Raw genomic sequence first — 19,024 nt, forward strand, 5'->3', positions numbered from 1 at the left:
TGTATTGGATATTTGCCATGCATTTCTCATTCAGTCCTCATAACCCTAAAAAGCAGAGAGTGCTATCTTCCCTATTTTACAGAAACAGGAACTAAAGTTTAGAGAGCATGAAAGGTTTGTCCAAGGTAAGATTTGTTTTTTAAATAGTACATAAGAAGGACAAAACAAAATAAAAAAAATAATATATTGACTTCATCAAATTTAAAAATGCTTGCTCTAAACAACAACATTAAGAAAATGAAAAGACAAGGTAAAGACTGGGAGAAAATATTTTAAAAATATATACCTGACAAAGGACTCGCAGGAAGACTAGGTTTTAAGAACCAATATTACTAATAGTAAGACAAAAAAATTAAGAAATGATTTAAAGATTTGAAAATGCTTTTCACAAAAGAAGATATACTAGCAGACAATAAGCGTATTAAAAATGCTCAACACTACTACCCATCAGAGAAATGCAAAATAAAACCACGATAAGATGCCACTTACGCATCCATAAGAATGGCTATCGTTACAAATGACTGACAATACTAGGTGTTGGCAAGGATGTGGAGCAAATGGAATCTCACACATTGCTGACAGGAAAATAAAATGGTAGTCACTTTGGGAAACAGTTTGACACTTTCTTATAAGATTCAACATACCCCTTCCATATGACCCAGCAGTTCTACTAAGTATTTAACTAAAAGAACAGAAAACATGTCCACACAAAGGTTTCTATGTGAATGTCTATGACATCTTTTTCATAAACAATCTAAATATCTATTAACAGGTGAACAGATAAATTAGGGTATGTCTACACAATGGAATACTATCTGACAACCAAAAGGAATGAACTTCTGATACAGCTTACAGCAAGGATGTGTTTCAAAAGATGCCACATGAAGAAAGCCAACACTGAAGAGTACATACTACATAATTCCATTTATATAACATGCTGAGAAAAGATTGTAGAGGAACAAGAGTATAAGCAGGGAGACCTATTAGGAGGCTGCTGTAATAATCCAAGCAAAAGATCATGGTGGCTTAGACCATGTTGCCCACAAAAGAACTGATAAGAAGTAGTCCAATTCTGCATGTATTTTGAAGATGACACCAACAAAGCTTTCTGAAGAATTGAAAGTCAGCAAAGAATTCTGAAGAATTGAATGCAGGGTATGTGAGAAAAAGAAATCAAAGGGATGACTCTGTGATATTGGACCTGAACAAATGGAAGGATGAAATTGACTTTAATTGAGATGGTGAGGCAGGTGGGTAGAGTAGGTTGGGAGAGAGGGTGAGGACCAGCAGGCCTCTACAATTTGAAATGTCCAGCAGGTGTACAGATGAATATAACAAGTCAGCAGTTGGGTATATGGGAAGAGTTCCAGGCTGTAGGGAGAAATTTGCAAGTTTGAACCCCCTATTTCTGAAGAAAGGGTTGAGGATAGATAGGAAGAATTCAAAAAGAAATAAAAGAAAATGTCTGGACAAATCTTTCTACCATATAAAATTAAAGATCCATTTTTTTTTAAAGGTTGGAGGTCATCAATGACTAGGAAAACAAACTTATTCAAATTTTGGTAGTAAAAATCTTCAGTACTGTTATCAAGACCCCATACACCCAAGTAAGGTTCAGGGTCGCGAAGCGCCTCTGATCTTGCCCAATATTGTGTGACTTGCAACCAAACTGGCAAGGTCTGTGCAACCCACTGCACACCCCAAAGACACAGAGAGAAGAGAGGCTTCCACCTGACAGCCTGTCTCTTGCACTATCTACCACCTTCCCCACAGCAGGAAAAGGAATGGTTCGTCTTCCTCCCACCTTCTGCCTCCAGCTCTGGGTCAAAGCCTTTACTTAATATATTCAGTTTGCACATTGTCTTATTAATGAAATTGTATTTGGCTCTTTGGTTTCTTACTTCTAAGTAAGTAAGTGCCTTAAAAGCAAACTATTAATCTGATTTTAGAGTTGGAACCTTCAGAGATTAAATGCAATCATTGTGGTATGATTTGAAGAAGCCAGGAAAAAAAAATTTTTTTTCTCTCCAGATGCCTGAAATTCCACCATTAGTATCAAAGGTGAAAGTGAAATGCCCAACTTTGAATGGCCAGTACTGGAGACTCCCACAAGGGAACCAGTGGAGAGAAGTAAGGCAGTAGGTGAGAAAAGGGGTCCATAAAAAAGGGAGGTTTGAGAGGCCAAAAAATAAACCCCACCTCACATTTTTGTTCGTGTGAGTTCTACTTGGCTCATTCCCAACACCTGGAACATAGTAGGTCAAAATATTTGTTGAATGAATTCATTCATTCAAAATTAGAGGAAGCAGACCTTCCTTCCTTCACTCCAACAAGCAAAAAGCGTCTGAAAGAAAAGACAAAAGAATCGGTTCTATTAATGCGATTAATTTATTTTAATTCACTAATGGCGGGGAGGCGGGGAATTAAGCAGTTTCCCAGGACTCTTAGAAACTCTCCTCCGGAGATGTTTTCCCCTCCACAGGCACCAGAAATTGCCCGGGAGGCTGAGCATCCATCCCCAAGGCTGATTCAAACCCCAGGCAGCCTACCCCAAACGTGCCGTCTTGGGCCTGGGGCTCCGGCGTGTGTGGGAACTGGGTAAGAAAGGCTGGCAAAGTAGGGCAGGTGGTGAGGACGCGAGAAACCTAGTGGAGCGGCGCGGACCAGCCGCGCGGCGCGCTCTCCCGCTGGGCTTGCAGTGCTAGGCTCAGCCCACGCGCCTCCCTCGGCCCTCTCCTCCGCCCCCCTTTGCCCTCCCCTTTCCCTCCCTTTCTCCTCCTCCTCCTCCTGCCGCCACGGTCGCTGCCAGACCTCGCCAGTTCAGACCCACGGGGCTGCCCTCCCCTGCGCTCTCCCCTCGCTGCCCGGGCCCGGAGCGCAGCGCGGCCGCGCAGGTAGGAGCCCCCGACGCGGGGGTCACACCATTGCGCCCGGTGCTAGCTGGGCCGCGCGCTGGCGAGTAACTGGGGTGACCTGCGGGGTGCAGTGTACCCAAGAACTGCCCCAGACTGTGCAGGATGTCTCAGGCAGAGAGGGAGGTGGAGGTGTGCGGTCTCGGAATGCGATCTGTCAGCATGTGCGAGTACCAGGGTGACATCTGTTTGTATGGGCATGTGTGTGCGCGCCAACAATCATCAGACAGGGCTTTGCCCATAAACGTAGTTTTGAAAATCTCAAGGGGCCAATGTGCGAGATTTAAGACGCACCTGGATTCCAAAGGCGCTGGTTAGAAGCTGGAGCGCTGAGCAGCTCCCGGGACTGCCGCCTGTTAGCCTACTGCTAAGAAAAGAGACCTCACTTCCCTGAGGGCGCCAGGCTGGCCACTTCGAAACTGGTACCTCTGGCTTCGGTGTGGTCCCCTGGTTCCGGCCCTAGGCAGCCCCAGTCCTGAAGGTAGCATGTCGGAAACCGAGGGACTAATAAGGCGCAAGGGTATCAGGCGCTCCTCAACACAACCTGATTCTTTTAAACAAAGCTGCGCGCAGAGGACGGCGTGGAAATACCACTTTGAGAGTTTGTGCTGGGGATGTGAGAAGGAGCTCTGAGGCGCAGGTATTCTACCAGAACTGAGAGGAGATTCCCGCGCCCCCCCCCCCCCCCCCCCCAGGTTTGTTTTAGTGTTTTCTTTCGTTTTTTAAAGTGTGAGACCAAGGTAATTCACATTGGTTCGCAGATATTTCTATTGAGCTGTGCAAAGAACTTTATTATCTGGAGGTGAGCTTATAAAGGGAAAGCTTTAACGTTCAAGGGAATAGGAGATTGGCTGCCCCACCTCCACTCTCGATCAATAAATAAAAACAAATAAATAAGCAAGCCCCATCTTTTTTGAAATTAGTTACCCCCTATTTTTTTACTTCCGCCCCGTTCTGGAGCCTGTTGTGTAGGTGTGGTTATAAAAGGTTGGTTGCATGTCTTTTTTTATATTTTGAGCACAGCCAGATGGAGTGAAATGAAATGTAATTCTGCAGCCCTGTTACCGACTTTGGTGCCTCGTTTGGCCGCGGGAAGGTTGAGAGGGGGGAGGGGAAATGAGAAAGTAGATTGGAAGTTGGTTATGGTGGAGCCTCAGCTTCCCCCGCCCTCCCTTACTCGCTTGTTACTTCACAGCTCGAGTTTTGGTGTTTATCCTGCAGCTGATACTAAGCATCATCCGTTCGTCCTGTGTTTTCTTTGAGATCCACGATGTTGAAAACCCTCTTCCTAACTATGCTGACTCTGGCTCTGGTCAAGTCACAGGACACCGAGGAAACCATCACGTACACGGTAAGGGTTGATGGTATTTGAGATAAGTTCGGTTCAGCGGGATTCTGTGACCCAAGGGGGACTTTATCCACTTCTGTCCGGGTGTGTGGGCTGCACTCTGTAGAGGGTAGTAAGTTAAACAACGTTGTTAGCGTGGCGCACGTTTAAGATTCCTTGTGAATTGCCGGTGGTACTTTAAATAAAGTTCAGTTGGGTTACCAGCTGAGATAGGGACAAAAATGTAATGATTTGTGCAAGGCCCAAAAGCAGGAAACCCTTTTAAAACAAAAACCAAAGTAAGCTACAGGTTTCCAACGCATTCGGTAAATTAATGGGTGTCAGGAGTTGGGAAACCTGGCTTCCTGTATACATGCAGATGAAACCAAAACCTGCGGAGTAAGGTTCAAATCAAAAAGGAAAGTTAAACATCACAAAAGCACTTGGCCTCCTTTGTGCATGCTGCTTATGTTCTCAGGTAAGTGGCCTTTACTGAGTTTTAAAGGCTCATTTTCCTTTATAGTATAACTGATAACTTGTATAAATGCCCTTGAGATAGACTTCATGTGTTACCAGGACATGGTGTTTGCTTGAGTGGTTTCAAAATACATTGTGTGAAACTTGATTTTGCATTTTCTAATTAGTATATCAGATATATCCAAATAATATTTGATTAATTAGTTAATTTAATGTTTACTAAAATATTGAAAACATCATCTGACCTCTCCCACTGCCAGGAATGGATGTGGTGAGAACAGAGGGCATTTCTAGTGAGTTTGCACCTCTGGTTTGTGTTTTCTGCTCTTTAATCAGTGTTGTGAGGCAAATGACATTTGTCCTGGATCAGAGTATGAAAGACATATTTTTTTACTTGTTTCCAATTTAAAATTAAGTAATCCTACTTAAAAGAATGTGAAACATTCTTAAAAATAAAACTCAAAAATGAGCTAATTTCAATTACTGATAATAAACATTATCTCACTTTTTTGGTACCATATGATCCCTAGAATGTTAGGTATTCATCTGGCAAATGTTCCTTGTTATTGTTCAGGTCAACTATAAATCAAATAGTGTTTAATATAAATACTTTGTTAACTTAATGCTAAATGTAATTACTTCCTCTGCTGAAGAGAAATGAATACATGTGTTGTTTATCTTCCAATGAAAATGTTTTGTTATTCAGGCTAAACTTACTACCTTCTTAGGGAGCTAAAATTAAATTAGTGACCCACTTTCATATTCATCTAATAAAAGATTTTATTGCTTTTATAATTGCTTATCTTATAACCTCTTCCCTTTGCTAATCACCTAAATCTTACTCATCTTTAGCAGAGAAAGTTCCCTGTGGATTAAACACTATTGTTTTAAAACTACCAACAAGGGTTCACTATTATGACAAACAGATTTCCCAGATATAACATCCTGCTAAGACTAGGTCTATTCTCTTTTGAATAGTGTGTGCCTAATAATCCATGGTTAAAAGATAAGATGTAACTATTTTTTTAAGTACCCTACTGTGGAGACATTATCTCCTTTCATTCTCACAGCCAAGTATGAGGTAAGCGGCATCATCTTCCTTCTACTAATAGTAGAATTGAAGATCTGAGTATCTCACTTGCTTAAGGTTACACAGTCAGCAAGTGGTTAAACTTAATTCACTCTAGGCTTGTATAATAGTAGATCCGTGTTAAAGGTACTGGAACTAAATACCTAATACATACTTGAGGTCTTTTCTATTAGCATACAGGTTATCCAAGTGAACTGTCATTGAAAGAAACTTTTTAGAAGGATGGGCTCATATCCACAATATAGCATTCCCTGTCTATATTAAAGAGAGGGTACATTCAGTTATTTATTTGCCAAGTATCTGCCATGTGCAGGGAAAAAGAAAAAAAAAGCAGTTCTCATTACTATCAAAAGAGTTTATTTGTTTACTAAGAAAATTCAGACAATAACCTCAGGGAATTTACCCTGGGAAGATACAGTCGAGAACTACAAAGTTCCTAAGGAAGTACGAATAATATTATTATACAGATTATTCAAGTTGCTAAGGCAGTAGAAATGCAAGGAGGTAATTAATGTCAGTGCTGGCATATTGGAGGAGCTAGAACTCTGTACTGGTTCTTGAAGGAAGTAATGATTTCAGATTAATCTAGAAAGGCTGAAGAGGCACCTGAATCAGAAAAAAAAAGTGGCATAATCAAAGTCTGGAAGCGAAAACAACCAAGACAAGTCCAAGAAGTGACAAGGTCAGGTGGCTGGAGCTGGGTTGTAGGGAGAACAAGAGATGATGATAATGGGAGATTAGAGGACTGCAGGCCACTGCCATTGATCTCTTGGATGGAAGAACAGTAGAACCAGGAGAGCAAGAAAGGTTGCCGTGGAGGCCGTGTGCAACCATGTGGAGATACGGAGACCAGCTCAGAAGTCTTGCCTACTCATGGGACCAGGAAGGCCTATACTAATTGGTAGATATAAAAGTGACACAAAGCCAGCATAACTGAAGGAAAATAATTGGGAAAGTCCATGCTGATGGCAAAATTGTAATCCTGGGTCCTGAGAATGGTGGTAGTGCCTTGAACAGTGTTGGGAAACTGTGATGAATAAGTTGGGGAGATAAAGTGAGTTTAGTGTTTACCCTGCTAAGTTTCACATATCAGTAAAATATCTACACTGACCTCTCTGTCTCCATTCAGCCATTTACTTGCCAAGTATCTGTTGTGTGCATAAGCAACTCTCAGCTCTATTAAACAAATTTGTTTATTTCTTTGTTTACTTTATACTTCCTGAAGCATCTTTCTTCTTTTCTCAAGAAGTAGCCCATGCTAAATGAAATAAGCCAATCACAGAAAGACAAACACCATATGATTTCACTTACATTTGGAATCTAGTGGACAAAATAAACTAACAAACAAAATAGAAACAGACTCATAGATACAGAGAACAAACTGACAGCTGTCAAAGGGAAGGGATTGGGAACAGGGTGAAAAAGGTGAAGGGATTAAGCCAAAACAAAAACTCAAAGGCAGACAACAGTATGGTGATTATTAGAGGGAAAAGGGAGTGGGAAGGAAGAAGAGGGTAAAAGGAGGATAAATAGTGATGGGAGGAGACTTGACTTGGGGTGGTGAACACACAATACAATATACAGATGATGTTTTATAGAATTGTACACCTGAAACCTACATAATTCTATTAACAAATGTCACCCCAATAAATTCAATGAAAAATAAAATAAAGTAAAATAGAAAGAAGTAGCTCATAGATGAACTGTATCAGAATCACCTGGGATGCTTGTTAGGATTCAGATCCCAGGCCTCCTACCCAGAATTCGATCTTTTGGGTAGAACCAGGACCCTTCATTTTACAAGCACCCTGGGTGATTCTTAACCATATTACAGTTTGAGACTTACTGACCTTCAGTAAGAATTCAATTCCTGTCCGTCCCAAAGAAAGGCTTCCCAGATTTGGCCTTGCCTACCTCTTTAACCTCATCCCTACCCTCCCAAAACTACCTGCAGCCCCTCCCCTCTTTAACAATTTTAATACTGTAAATCCCCATTCACTTTTGGCCTCCCCAAAGAGCCTTTCCCTCCACCCTGTTAAGCCCACCCACCAGTCCTTCTGCGTGCAAGCTTGTGTCACGGCCCCTAACATCTTGCTCCACCTTGTCTACCCATGTGTCTCCTCTTCTGCCCTAAGAGCTGCTCAAGGACAGGGACTAGGATTCCCAGGGACTAGACTGGTGGCTTATGTAAGAAGGTACTTGACAGATAGATAGTTCAGTGAGTGAAAGAAAGGACCCGTGAGAACTGGAAGGAGGAAGCAAGCCAACTCCTTCCTCCTTCCTCCTAGGGAGGCTCTGGACTCAGCTGAATAGGGATGAAAAGGAAAGCCGGGCTCTGGACTGCTCTAAGAGGATTCAGGGAGAGAAGGAAGAGTCAAAAAAGCTGAAAAAATAAACTTCCTTGAAAAAAACTTTTTATGGGGGAGGGGTACTTACAATGTGGGACAAGAAGCAAATAAAACAAAAAAGAGTAGAACAGTCAGAGAGACAAGAGATTAGTATCAAGACGAGGAAGAATTCCAAGACGATCGTGGGTGACTATACCACACACAACAGTAGAGTTGAGCCAGCTGGTGATTGAGAAGGGATAAGCCTGAAGTGAGACAATGCACGGATTTGTCTTTAAAAAAAAAAAAAAAAGAAAGAAAAGCTAGATAATATTAAACTGCTCATTTCATCATCTATCTAGGAATCTAGTACAAAGATGGTTGCCATAAGAATGAAGCTTTAGAGTGACTTGCTAGGGACCGGATACACTAACTAACTGTCTCCTGGGCCCCTCTTGATGTTTTCTTCACAGCAATGCACAGATGGATATGAGTGGGATCCTGTAAGACAGCAGTGCAAAGGTGAGCCCACTTCAAAGAATTCCCATCTGAACATTGCTTTCTGTGTTACTCTTCATCTCATGTCACTCTTCCTGTCTGGTTTGTATTATACCAAAAAGGCATGAGCATTTATGTACATGTTCAGTTTTCCCCCTGAGAAGATTCCTGACTTCTATTATTACTGACTGCAGATATTGATGAATGTGACATTGTCCCAGACGCCTGCAAAGGTGGGATGAAATGTGTCAACCACTACGGAGGATACCTCTGCCTTCCTAAAACAGCCCAGATTATTGTCAATAATGAACAACCTCAGCAAGAAACACCAGCAGCTGAAAGTACGGGTGTAGCTGCAAATACAGCCACAGCCTCGGTCACAGCTGGGGGTGTATCAGCCAGTGGCATGGCAACCAGCGGAGCAGTGCCTGGGGCCGGGTATGTCGTCAGTGCTGCTGCAGTTGCAGGCCCAGAAATGCAGACTACCCGCAATAACTTTGTCACCCGGCGGAACCCAGCTGACCCTCAACGCGTTCCCTCCAACCCTTCTCACCGGATCCAGTGTGCAGCAGGCTATGAGCCGAGTGAGCATAACGTCTGCCAAGGTAAGCATGACTTTTTATACTAATGAGACGATTCTTGCCCAAGTGCATCTCTTGGTGAAAATAACAACTCACAAATTTTTGACAGCTTCCTACTTGTGCCAGACATTGTGCTAAATGCTTTTCCTGCATTATCATCACAATAATCCTAAAAGGAAGTTGCTGCCCACATAGTCATCATTTTACAAATCAGGAAACCATGGCTCAGGCAGGTTATCAGTGTTTCTCAACCTTCACTGCACATATTTAGAGTCACTTGGGAGCCTTCAAAACCCCTCTGTCCAAGCTACAGCCCAGCCCAATCAAATAACAATCTCAGGGGCAGGTTCCGGGTATCATTATTTCTAAAGCTCCCTATGTGGTTCCAGTGTGCGGCCAAGTTTTAGAACCAGGGGCCACACAGGTGGTGAGTGCAGAGCCTGCCTACAAACCCAGGCCGCCAGGGCCGGAGTCCCAGCTGTCAGAAGGAGCAGTCAGGTTGTTCACGGGAAGATGAAATTGTCCTGTCAAGCTACTCCATAAATATTCTCTTTTGGGTTCTCAAATTTTCTTTTCATTGAACTTGCCACTGACATTTTTTCCTTATTGTGGAATAAAGAAACGGGGCTCCTGCTTCTCAGCATCTTTGAGGGAAAGGAGTCTCACCCTCTCATATTATGTCTTTTAAAGCTCTCATTTGAACACATTTCATTTATATCGCATGCACCATGGCACCATTTGCCTGAGTTATTCCTGTTTATTTTCACAAAGAGTACACATCACTGTGTGTTCTAGAAACAGCTATATTCTTACATGCTAGCAAAGCAGTAAGAATCTTGGGCTTCGAAGACATGTAGGAGATTAGCTAACTGGACTGTGCTAATTCTGTTTCCCTCTCCCTACTTAACAGTCCCTTTCAAATCTGCCTGATGCGGAGATTGTGTTACTGAGACAAAGCATTGGAGTCCCAGACTCCTTTTTCACGTCAGAGCTGCTTGCGTAGACCCCATGTCATACCATAAATGCCTGGGTACGGGGAGGGGGGCGGCAATCAATGGAAAGGGCCCGGGAGTTCCCACCTTCTGCCTGCTCATGCGTGAGGAAGAGATCACCTTCCTCCCTCAACACTGAGGGGTTCAAGTGGGATCAGCTAGCTGCTGCATTAAGTGAAAAAACATCTTCTGGTCCTCTGGGCTACTGCCCCTTATTCACTGGTGTTGAGTTTTATCTTTATAAGAAATAGTAGATTTTAAATGGCTTATGAATAAAGTAAGGAAACCTATCATGCTCTCCCTTTTATTATTTTATATTTTGTGTTCAAATTGAAAGTACCCCACAACAAGAGCTAACCCTTGCTGTGATGGTGTCACTTTTCAGAGAGCCCATCATATTAGCATCTGGTTCGTGTTACTGTCATGAGTCAGAATTCCAATATTGATGATGAATGCCTCAGCATCTGCTTAATATTCTGATATTTAATTTAAGGGTTATGTCAAGGAGATAACCTCATGAGGTTATTTTGTGTATATATATTTGAGGGAATATTGATAAAAATTCCTGATTTTTTTAAAATACCAACTTTTAATTGTTATTGAAATATATAATTATATTGGAAGGTTCAGTGGTATTTTTCCTGAAACTGATATGTTTTGATGAAATGTTTTAAGTATGACTCTTATATACTGAATTATTTTTTACACTTCAGGTGTATATTTCACTGGTACTTAAGAGGAAAAAAAACAGATAAATGGATGGGTTTTTTCTCAAAGTAGCTTATAGTCAGTCCATCATTGACAATTGAGGAATTCAGGAATGATGCCTATAACCGAAGGTGTAAGTTCTAGGATAAAATATATTCAGGACTTAAAACACTCACTGGTTACTTGCAACAAGCATTGGTAGAAACTGTATCATAAAATGTGAATAATAACAATGAAATCCTATTTATATTTTCTAAAAAGATTCAGACTATCTTACAAAATAAGTTACTTTTCACATATTAAAACATTTGTAATTCTTTGGGAAATTTTTATAGTTCTAAACTAAAACTATTAAATACCTTGCTTATTGTAGATGCTATGTATGTACTTACTGATTGCACACAAACTGCATAATTCAACCAATATCTAAAACTTGGTGGAGGAGGTGGTCTGTATCACTGGAAGCAGTGGTCAAAGTTTTTTGGATGACTTATTGCTTAAGTTGGATTTCTTCCCACCTCACAATTTTACAGAGTGCCTACAAATGTGGATTTACTTAATTATTGATAAAGGGAGTTATTTCATATGATAACAACAGGATAATCTGTCTAGGAAATCTGACTAACATAAGTCGAGTCACACTTATGCCCGTTTATTATTGAGCTGATCAAACACACAGTCCAGCTTCTTCTAATTGCCTACAGATGTACGACATTCTCATTCCAGGCCAGCAGCACAAAATAATGTTTTATAACCAATGTGAAATTGTGGGGACCTCTGCTTAAAACAATAATGTGCTCCAAGGACCTCAATTACTGACATCATTGTGGAGTTTGAGGAGCTTTCTGTTGTAACCAAGATCTCCACTCCCTTTTAAATGTTGCATACTTATGCCCAATAATCCAAACACATTTACCATGGTCACTGGGTCACAATAAATGAATGCCTGCAGATGAGTCATATTTGTATTAAAAGTATTTCTTTTTTCTGCATATATTTTTTTAACAGGTACAGTTTATTTTTATATAACCTAAAGCTGAGGACATCTGTATGTGATGGCTGAAATCTGCACTATATTTCAGTGTTAAAGTCAATTGTGCCTTTGAATGCACTATTACTAATCATAGATGGCACCTAATAATTTAAATACCACTAGATATTTTAAAATATATTCTTCTTTATAAATATATAATTAACCAGCAGTCTTTGTTTTAACATTTAATGAAAACGTGATCCTTTTATTCCTTTTCTTAAATTTTTCCAGAGTTTTTCAATTTTTTGCAAAAACAAGGGGTTTAGAATACAACATAACATCCAAATATTGATTCATAGTGAACAGGTTTTTTTTTCAGGTAATTTTTGATAACTTAGGGTAATGCTGGGGAGCCACTCAAACCGAGAATTTCAAATGACAGATGGCAGCTATAAAATTACATGAAGATCATTTCAGTGTAACATACCTGGAGTCATGTATAAATGAAGTTTCTCCATGAAATTTAGTTTCTCCATGAGCTATCATCTGCCTCAAAGACAACAGATACTCATCTACACCAAAAGAAATTTGGATGAATGGAAAATATACTGTGACCCACAAATGACTCACTTTATCTTTCTACATCTTTTTTAGTATATAGTTTTTATGTAACCTTCCTCAATGGAGATGGAATTAGAAATCACTAGATCAAGTTGAGAAAGAATTTTTGAAATCAAATATAACCTTCTAAGAGCCCCATTCTTGGGGGAAGAAAAACCATTTAGAAACTGACAGAAGGAAGCATTGATTGTTCAATTTGAAGGAATTTGTACATGTAATTGAACTTTTGAAAAATTAAACATAGGATATTTTGTATAACTGGTAATTAAGCCATTACTAAACGCATTCAGGATTTAATAGGTATCACTACTAACTTGTTAAAGAATCTGTGCCATCAAAAAATAAACTCAATACAAATGCTTAACAAAGCTGATTATGGAGCCAAATCCAGAATGCAGTGGCTGGCTTGTATTATATAAAGTGAGAAATGTGAAAACATAACCTATGATTTGCCAACATCCTTGTCTGTCCGCGACTGTTCTGGTTTGGAAACTGAAAGCCCCACAGCCCTGGAAATGCCTCATTCCTGGGCAAATGGGATGGCTGACCACCCCAGCCCATTCCCAGTAACCAAATATGCACCCCACAAGTGAGAATCTCAATATTAGAACCATTTTTTTCCCCTCAGGTTCAGGCATTGTTTATCGATGGGACTGCTGGGGTTTTTTTATAATTTGTTTTAAACTTTCAAAGTCTAAACCTCATTGATTTTTATGTACCTGGACAGAGCCTTTCTTTTGAGTTGTCAGAATCCCACTTGCCAGTTTGTCAACGAGCTCATTTGCACATCGTGTAGCTCGCTCATGGAGGGTACCTAGGCTTCAGCATCTGCCTACCTGTCACTGTCACGCCATAGTTAGCTCATCTTACCACATTACTGCAAGGAAAAATTTTTACCACACAGCCTAATTAAATACCATGCTTCAACTAAAAGTTTTGTTTGCCACAAATTTTATTTTTAAAAATTTTTAGCTATAGCTTCAATGACTTTATTTTGTGTTTATCTTTTTTTACCGATGGCATGGAAACAACTAAAAATCTTTTTTGGAATGCCTTTTATAAAGCCTAAAGGAACAAAAATTATACTCAGGGCTAAAATAAACCTACACTCTTGGGAACCATCTATTATCTTCCACACATTTCTTTATATACATAAGGATAACTAAAATACTATTTTGAAAAAAAAGTTATTATCTATACATCCACTTTAAAAAAGAGAAACTTGAACTAACATGTACAGATTCTCACAAGGTAGGGACATCTTTCTTTGACTTCTTTCATTTGAATCTTAAATGATATCATATCCAAAAGAGGATTTATAAATTATAGTGCAATCAAGTGGCTTAGCATACCTAGCATTGTCATTACCAAAGAACATTCAAACACTACCCTTTTTTTGATCCTCACTAATGTCATTAGGGTCTCTGGTTGCTTTTGTTAGTTTGTGAGGAAATGCCTAATTTTTGTTACATATAATTATACACACCCCACCCCAAAAACAACCTTTGATCTCAGAAAATAGATATTTTGCAAAAGGAAGACTATAATCGAGTAAATTATCATTATAACAGAAAAGAAATACAACAAGCAGAAAGTAAAATGAGTGTTTAGTCTTCTTACAGTTCTTTGTTGTTAGTTATCTTCGAATATCTAAAAATTCTCTAAAGCCACATCAATAAATAGGAGTTAAGTTTATAAGGAAAACTTAATTACTTTTTAAATAAGATGATGCAGTATAATAGAAATGATTGATTTCCTCCTGAAAAATCTAGCAGTGTATCATAATTTACTTTTCAAAAAAATGTAGTCATTGAATTTCTAGTTAATTTAAGATTCATTTTGGATATACACCTGTGAACAGTATGTATAGGTATCTGATTCATGCACAGTCAGAAAGTGTCCTTGAAATCCCTTCATAAAAATTGAATGACAGCTATTTGAGGTGGAAGGATGGAAGAGATCAGTATGATCACTCTTCAACAAGCGACTACACTATATTACTGCCAAAGTTAATGATTTCTGAAGTGTGGTCCCAAACTAGAGCCCTGGCATCATACAGCAACTTGTAAATGCAAAATCCTGAGCCCCATCAGACCTACTGAAGCAGAAATTTTAGGGATGCGGCTCAGCAATCTGTGTTTTAACAATCCCATGATTTGGATCCCTGCTCAAATTTGAGAGCCAGTGTTCTGATTTAATCTTAACTTCAGGAAGCTGCATTTATCTGCAAATATCAGAGGGCAGGGTCAGAATGCTTTATATGGAATATGGGAAGTAGTGAAGAGAAAAACATCAAAAGTATACATCCTGCTTCTGGAATAGAATAATATTTGTAGCCTACTTTTCTCATCTTTTTTTATTGTCAACACCATTACTCTGATCCCTAAACAAGATCGGTCATGAGTCCTGGTTAGGACAATATCTCTGGATCAAGGGCATGATATGTGCAATCTAGGGGAATAGGAGAAGAAAGAAGACAGGCGATCTTACATCTCTCTATAAAATCTGCAAATGTGAAATACTGTAACCACCTTTAAATTGTCAGTAGGTGAAACTCTAATTTCTGTTATAGGTATGATAATATGATTGGTGCAAAGAGATCCCCATACACTCCATAAGTGACCTCTTTACACTCTTGATATAAACTTGAGAGATAAGGCAGTGCTGTTAGGAGGTTCAACTCATGAGTCTCAAAAGAGGAGGTTGACTCGGACTTTGGTCTTAAAGCGTCTTCTGGTTATCAGAATACCAAGGGCGCAGCTGACATCTCATTTGTTTAGACTCTATGAATATCATCAGATATTAGAAGAATATTTACGTAAGTATCTGCTCTTCAATTTAAACTTGGTCAAAGATTTACTTCCTATCAAAGACAAGAAAATTCTTGTTAAAACTAATTAACACTTAATCTGTGAAATGAATTTCTCTATCTCCATAGAAACAAAAAGCAGCAGATTAGAGTAGAATTGCAAGCCTGGGTAACTTCAGGAATGTGCACTGGTACTGTACTGGCTCATTATTTCTTTCTCCAGTGGAAAGTTTCAAGCTCTATTCTCTGAAATCAATAAGTTGCCCCATTTGTAAGGATTGCCTTTGCACTTGTTGAATTACTGGCACAATGTTATTCTTTGAAACCAGAGTAAACAAAATTTTCCCCAAATGTGTCTGATTTTGCATGAATGTACAAATAAGCAATTCACGCCACATCTGAAATTCATTAGCCTGCTTCTTTTTCCAGGAGGTAACTGCAAATTGCACACTCAAAAATAAAACTGATCAAGAAAACTGTATTCAAATATTGGCATAAGAAAACGGCTGTCGTTGCAAGCATTTAGCCACAATTGCAGGCTTGTATCTTGAACCTAAATGATTTGTAAACATTTAATAAAGAAGTGAAGAAATGACGTGAAAGGAAGGCGGAGTGCTAGGATATTGGCGGCAGCATGGAAAGTTTATTGCCATCAATTTCATACAACCACAGATTTTAGAAAGGGAGACAGTGAATCAGTGTTATGTAAATGTATACTAAATAGACTAAAAATTTTAGAATTGGGCTAACTGAAATTCTAAAACTTGAACTACCTTTCAAATAAGTGTATATCTATACCAGCCAAAGCTAACCAGGCAATATTACAAGTGAAATTGCTCAAACAGAGCACAAAACCATTCCATTAATGTTCAATAAACTCAATCAAGTTTGAGAACCACTTTCTCTTGTAAGGCACTTCGATAGAATCCAAGTAGAAAGAAGTAGTCGTAACCCTTAGGGAACTTTGTATTATTGACCCAGGAGTTATCAAATAATGATAAAAGAAACAAAGAGTTCAATAAAGTAAACACATGGTGCCCCACAAGAAGTGCATAACAAATTGTCAAAAAAACAGGTAAAAGTAGCATGTGACACCGGTAACCTTACAATTTACTAAAATCCATATTGGGACAAAGTAAAAAACATGTACCCAGAAATATGGTCAAGAGCAAAAGTCTGGTTTCTCCCTGGAATGTCCCATTTAGGAGAGAATGATGAGGGGAAACTGGGAGACCTGATGAGGAAATTAAGATCCAAACAGCAGAGGAAGTAGTCATCCTGGAGCCGAGGAGAACAAGCACAAAGCAGCATTGTGTCCATATCCCTTATGTCTTACAGTAGTTTCCCAGGAAAGTCCCCTAGAAGCATCGTGCTGCTGATAGGAGTGCTAACAAAGCAAGGGTGGCAGTGGGTAGAGGGAGAACGAATCAGAAAGTTCACATGATGTGGAGACACTGCACAGCAAGTGTCTATTACTGGTTCTAGCTTCAGTTCCTGATTCTCCCCAACAAAATATCAACATGTTCACCAGCTCTGCCTAACTAGCTTCTTGAACTGTATCCCACTTTACTTATTAATGAATAGGCATTAAGCAAATGTTTGGCATGTGCATGTATATGTGTGTGTTTGAATAAATAAATGGTTTTTAATCATCAGAGAACTTAGACTTAAAGTTTATTCTGAGTTCTAAAACTATCCTTGAAAATGAGCTATTGCATAGTATATGAATATAAGGTATATTTCTCAACTACATATGTTATCATATTTCTCACTAATTTTAAAGGGCTTAAATATTTTATTCCCATATGAAGCTTTAAGCCACTTGAAAGAAGAAGCTATAAAGTCTATAATTTATATCTTGGGTTGTTAGATTTTTAATAAACATTGGTGCATAAACAGGTTGCTGTTATTCTTAGAGCAAGACTAATAATTGAAAATACTTGAAATCTGTTTACTTTCTGGCAAGACATTTAACCAATGAATGCATCTCTGTGTCAAATATATACTTCCTAGAAAGTTAACTGGTGAATAATGATAATACAGTTGAATTTAGGAAATGTTAATATTTATATTTGAATTGAAAAAATAAGACTGGTAAATATTTATATGAGCTGTCTGATATTGTGAAGAAACTTAAGGCACTTGATAAAGCTCTGAACAGTAAGAGTAAAAATGGAAGAAGGGATCAGAACAATCCATTTTGGTCATTTCCCTCTACTACAGCCCAGAAATTATCTTTTTAAAATTTACTTTGTTTAAATGATAAAGGATAGATTACAGAAATGTCACTTAATTGGGTGTGGGTGACTTAAGATCAGTTCTGATCTGGTCCCAAAGTAGGAAGAGCGGAATTTTAGAGAAGTGAGAAGGAAATCCTTGGATCTCATGAAGAAAGAAACCAGCTTACTGAAGACCCACTGCAAGCTGATAACTAGCTTATACTTGAACTGTAGGTGAAATAAGACTAGTAATTGGAAGTACTTAAAATCTGTTTACTTTCTGGCAACCATTAAACCAATGAATGGATCTCTGTGACGCAGAGAATGGAATTAGAGACAAACATAACATCTATGTGTATAGCTCTACATGTGCCCAGCTAAAGTGAAAACCGTGATGGGAATTGGAACTGCCCCTGTGCAAATAGTTAAATCTCAAAAAGCTCCAGGGACTATAGGGAAATAAATTTTGCACTCTAAAGATCAGTGTGTGCAGCAAGGATATCTAATCCTGCCTCACTGAGTGCAGCTATGGAACACATTCTAAAATGGGAAACAAGAGGTCCTGTTCAGCGTCCACCCTGGAGACCAGGTGTATCGTGATCTGGATTAGGGAATAACTTCTCTTCAATGGTGATTAGTTAGATTTCACTTGTGAAATATATTGCAGGCAAGCCCTTCTTTCATACACACATTAACAAAATGAGTATGCCATTAAATTGTTGTTGACATTTTCACTATCACAGTAACATTTAAATATCTTAATACCTTTTAATACACCAAAATTACAAAGAGTAGTATAAGTCCATTTATCAGAGTCTGCTGATGAATCCTTCAAATTGCTATTGATTTCAAGAGGTTTCTTAGAGAATTAGATCAAGTTTAATCTTTCTCTTAAAATATGTGAGCAATTTAGATATCTGGCATTATTCAATTTGCCAATCTCACCAGTGAACTTTTTTCTAATCATTGTTTTCTATAGTTGAAGCCTAAAGGGACACTGTTCTGTAAAATGGTTTTCTCTCCTTATCCATGTTCTCACCTGAGCAGTTTGTGATATCAGATATACCTCATCTAAAATAGAAAAGGACATTCCAAAAGAAGTGGTTAAAAGACACCTGAGAAACCTGTCTGTACACACTAAATGCGCTCTTTCTTGCTTAGACTTAGTTTATCCTGGCTATTTGCATTCACACACATGCATACATGTACCCACTCAAGTTAACGCCCATATACACACAGGTGCACAAACATAAATTGTGCCATTTTTTCAGTGGCAGGAAATTAACATGTACCAAAATTAAACTGATCAAAACTGATAAATGCTTCTAAAATGATTCAGAACATAGTTCCCCTCTTATTATTTTCGTAAAATTCACACTAGAAACCGTTTTTAAATTCCACCTCTCACAAGAGAATAGGGCACCTTGGACAGCTACTACACTAGTAAATCAAAAAAGAATTTTGTTAAATGGAATACAGAAAGGGTCAAC

General features: G+C 39.0%; 1 protein-coding gene across 2 annotated transcripts in view; it reads left to right on the forward strand.

The window, feature by feature from the left end:
• The first annotated feature begins 2,784 nt into the window (after positions 1–2,784).
• EFEMP1 (EGF containing fibulin extracellular matrix protein 1) overlaps positions 2,785–19,024 on the forward strand; it is a 66,751-nt gene continuing 50,511 nt past the window's right edge. Inside the window, exons 1-4 of one of the 2 annotated variants that reach the window (XM_054575423.1) lie at positions 2,785–2,894; positions 4,108–4,263; positions 8,607–8,655; positions 8,826–9,236. In XM_054575423.1, the coding sequence (XP_054431398.1) occupies positions 4,183–4,263; positions 8,607–8,655; positions 8,826–9,236 (541 nt within the window). In that variant the 5' untranslated portion in view covers positions 2,785–2,894; positions 4,108–4,182. The remainder of the gene's footprint in view (positions 2,895–4,107; positions 4,264–8,606; positions 8,656–8,825; positions 9,237–19,024) is intronic. The other variant, XM_054575424.1, reaches the window with a different exon arrangement.

The sequence above is a fragment of the Pteronotus mesoamericanus genome, unplaced genomic scaffold, assembly GCF_021234165.1.
Source record: "Pteronotus mesoamericanus isolate MK-2021 breed Mesoamerican mustached bat unplaced genomic scaffold, CSHL_Meso_final contig_291, whole genome shotgun sequence".
NCBI lineage: Eukaryota > Metazoa > Chordata > Mammalia > Chiroptera > Mormoopidae > Pteronotus > Pteronotus mesoamericanus.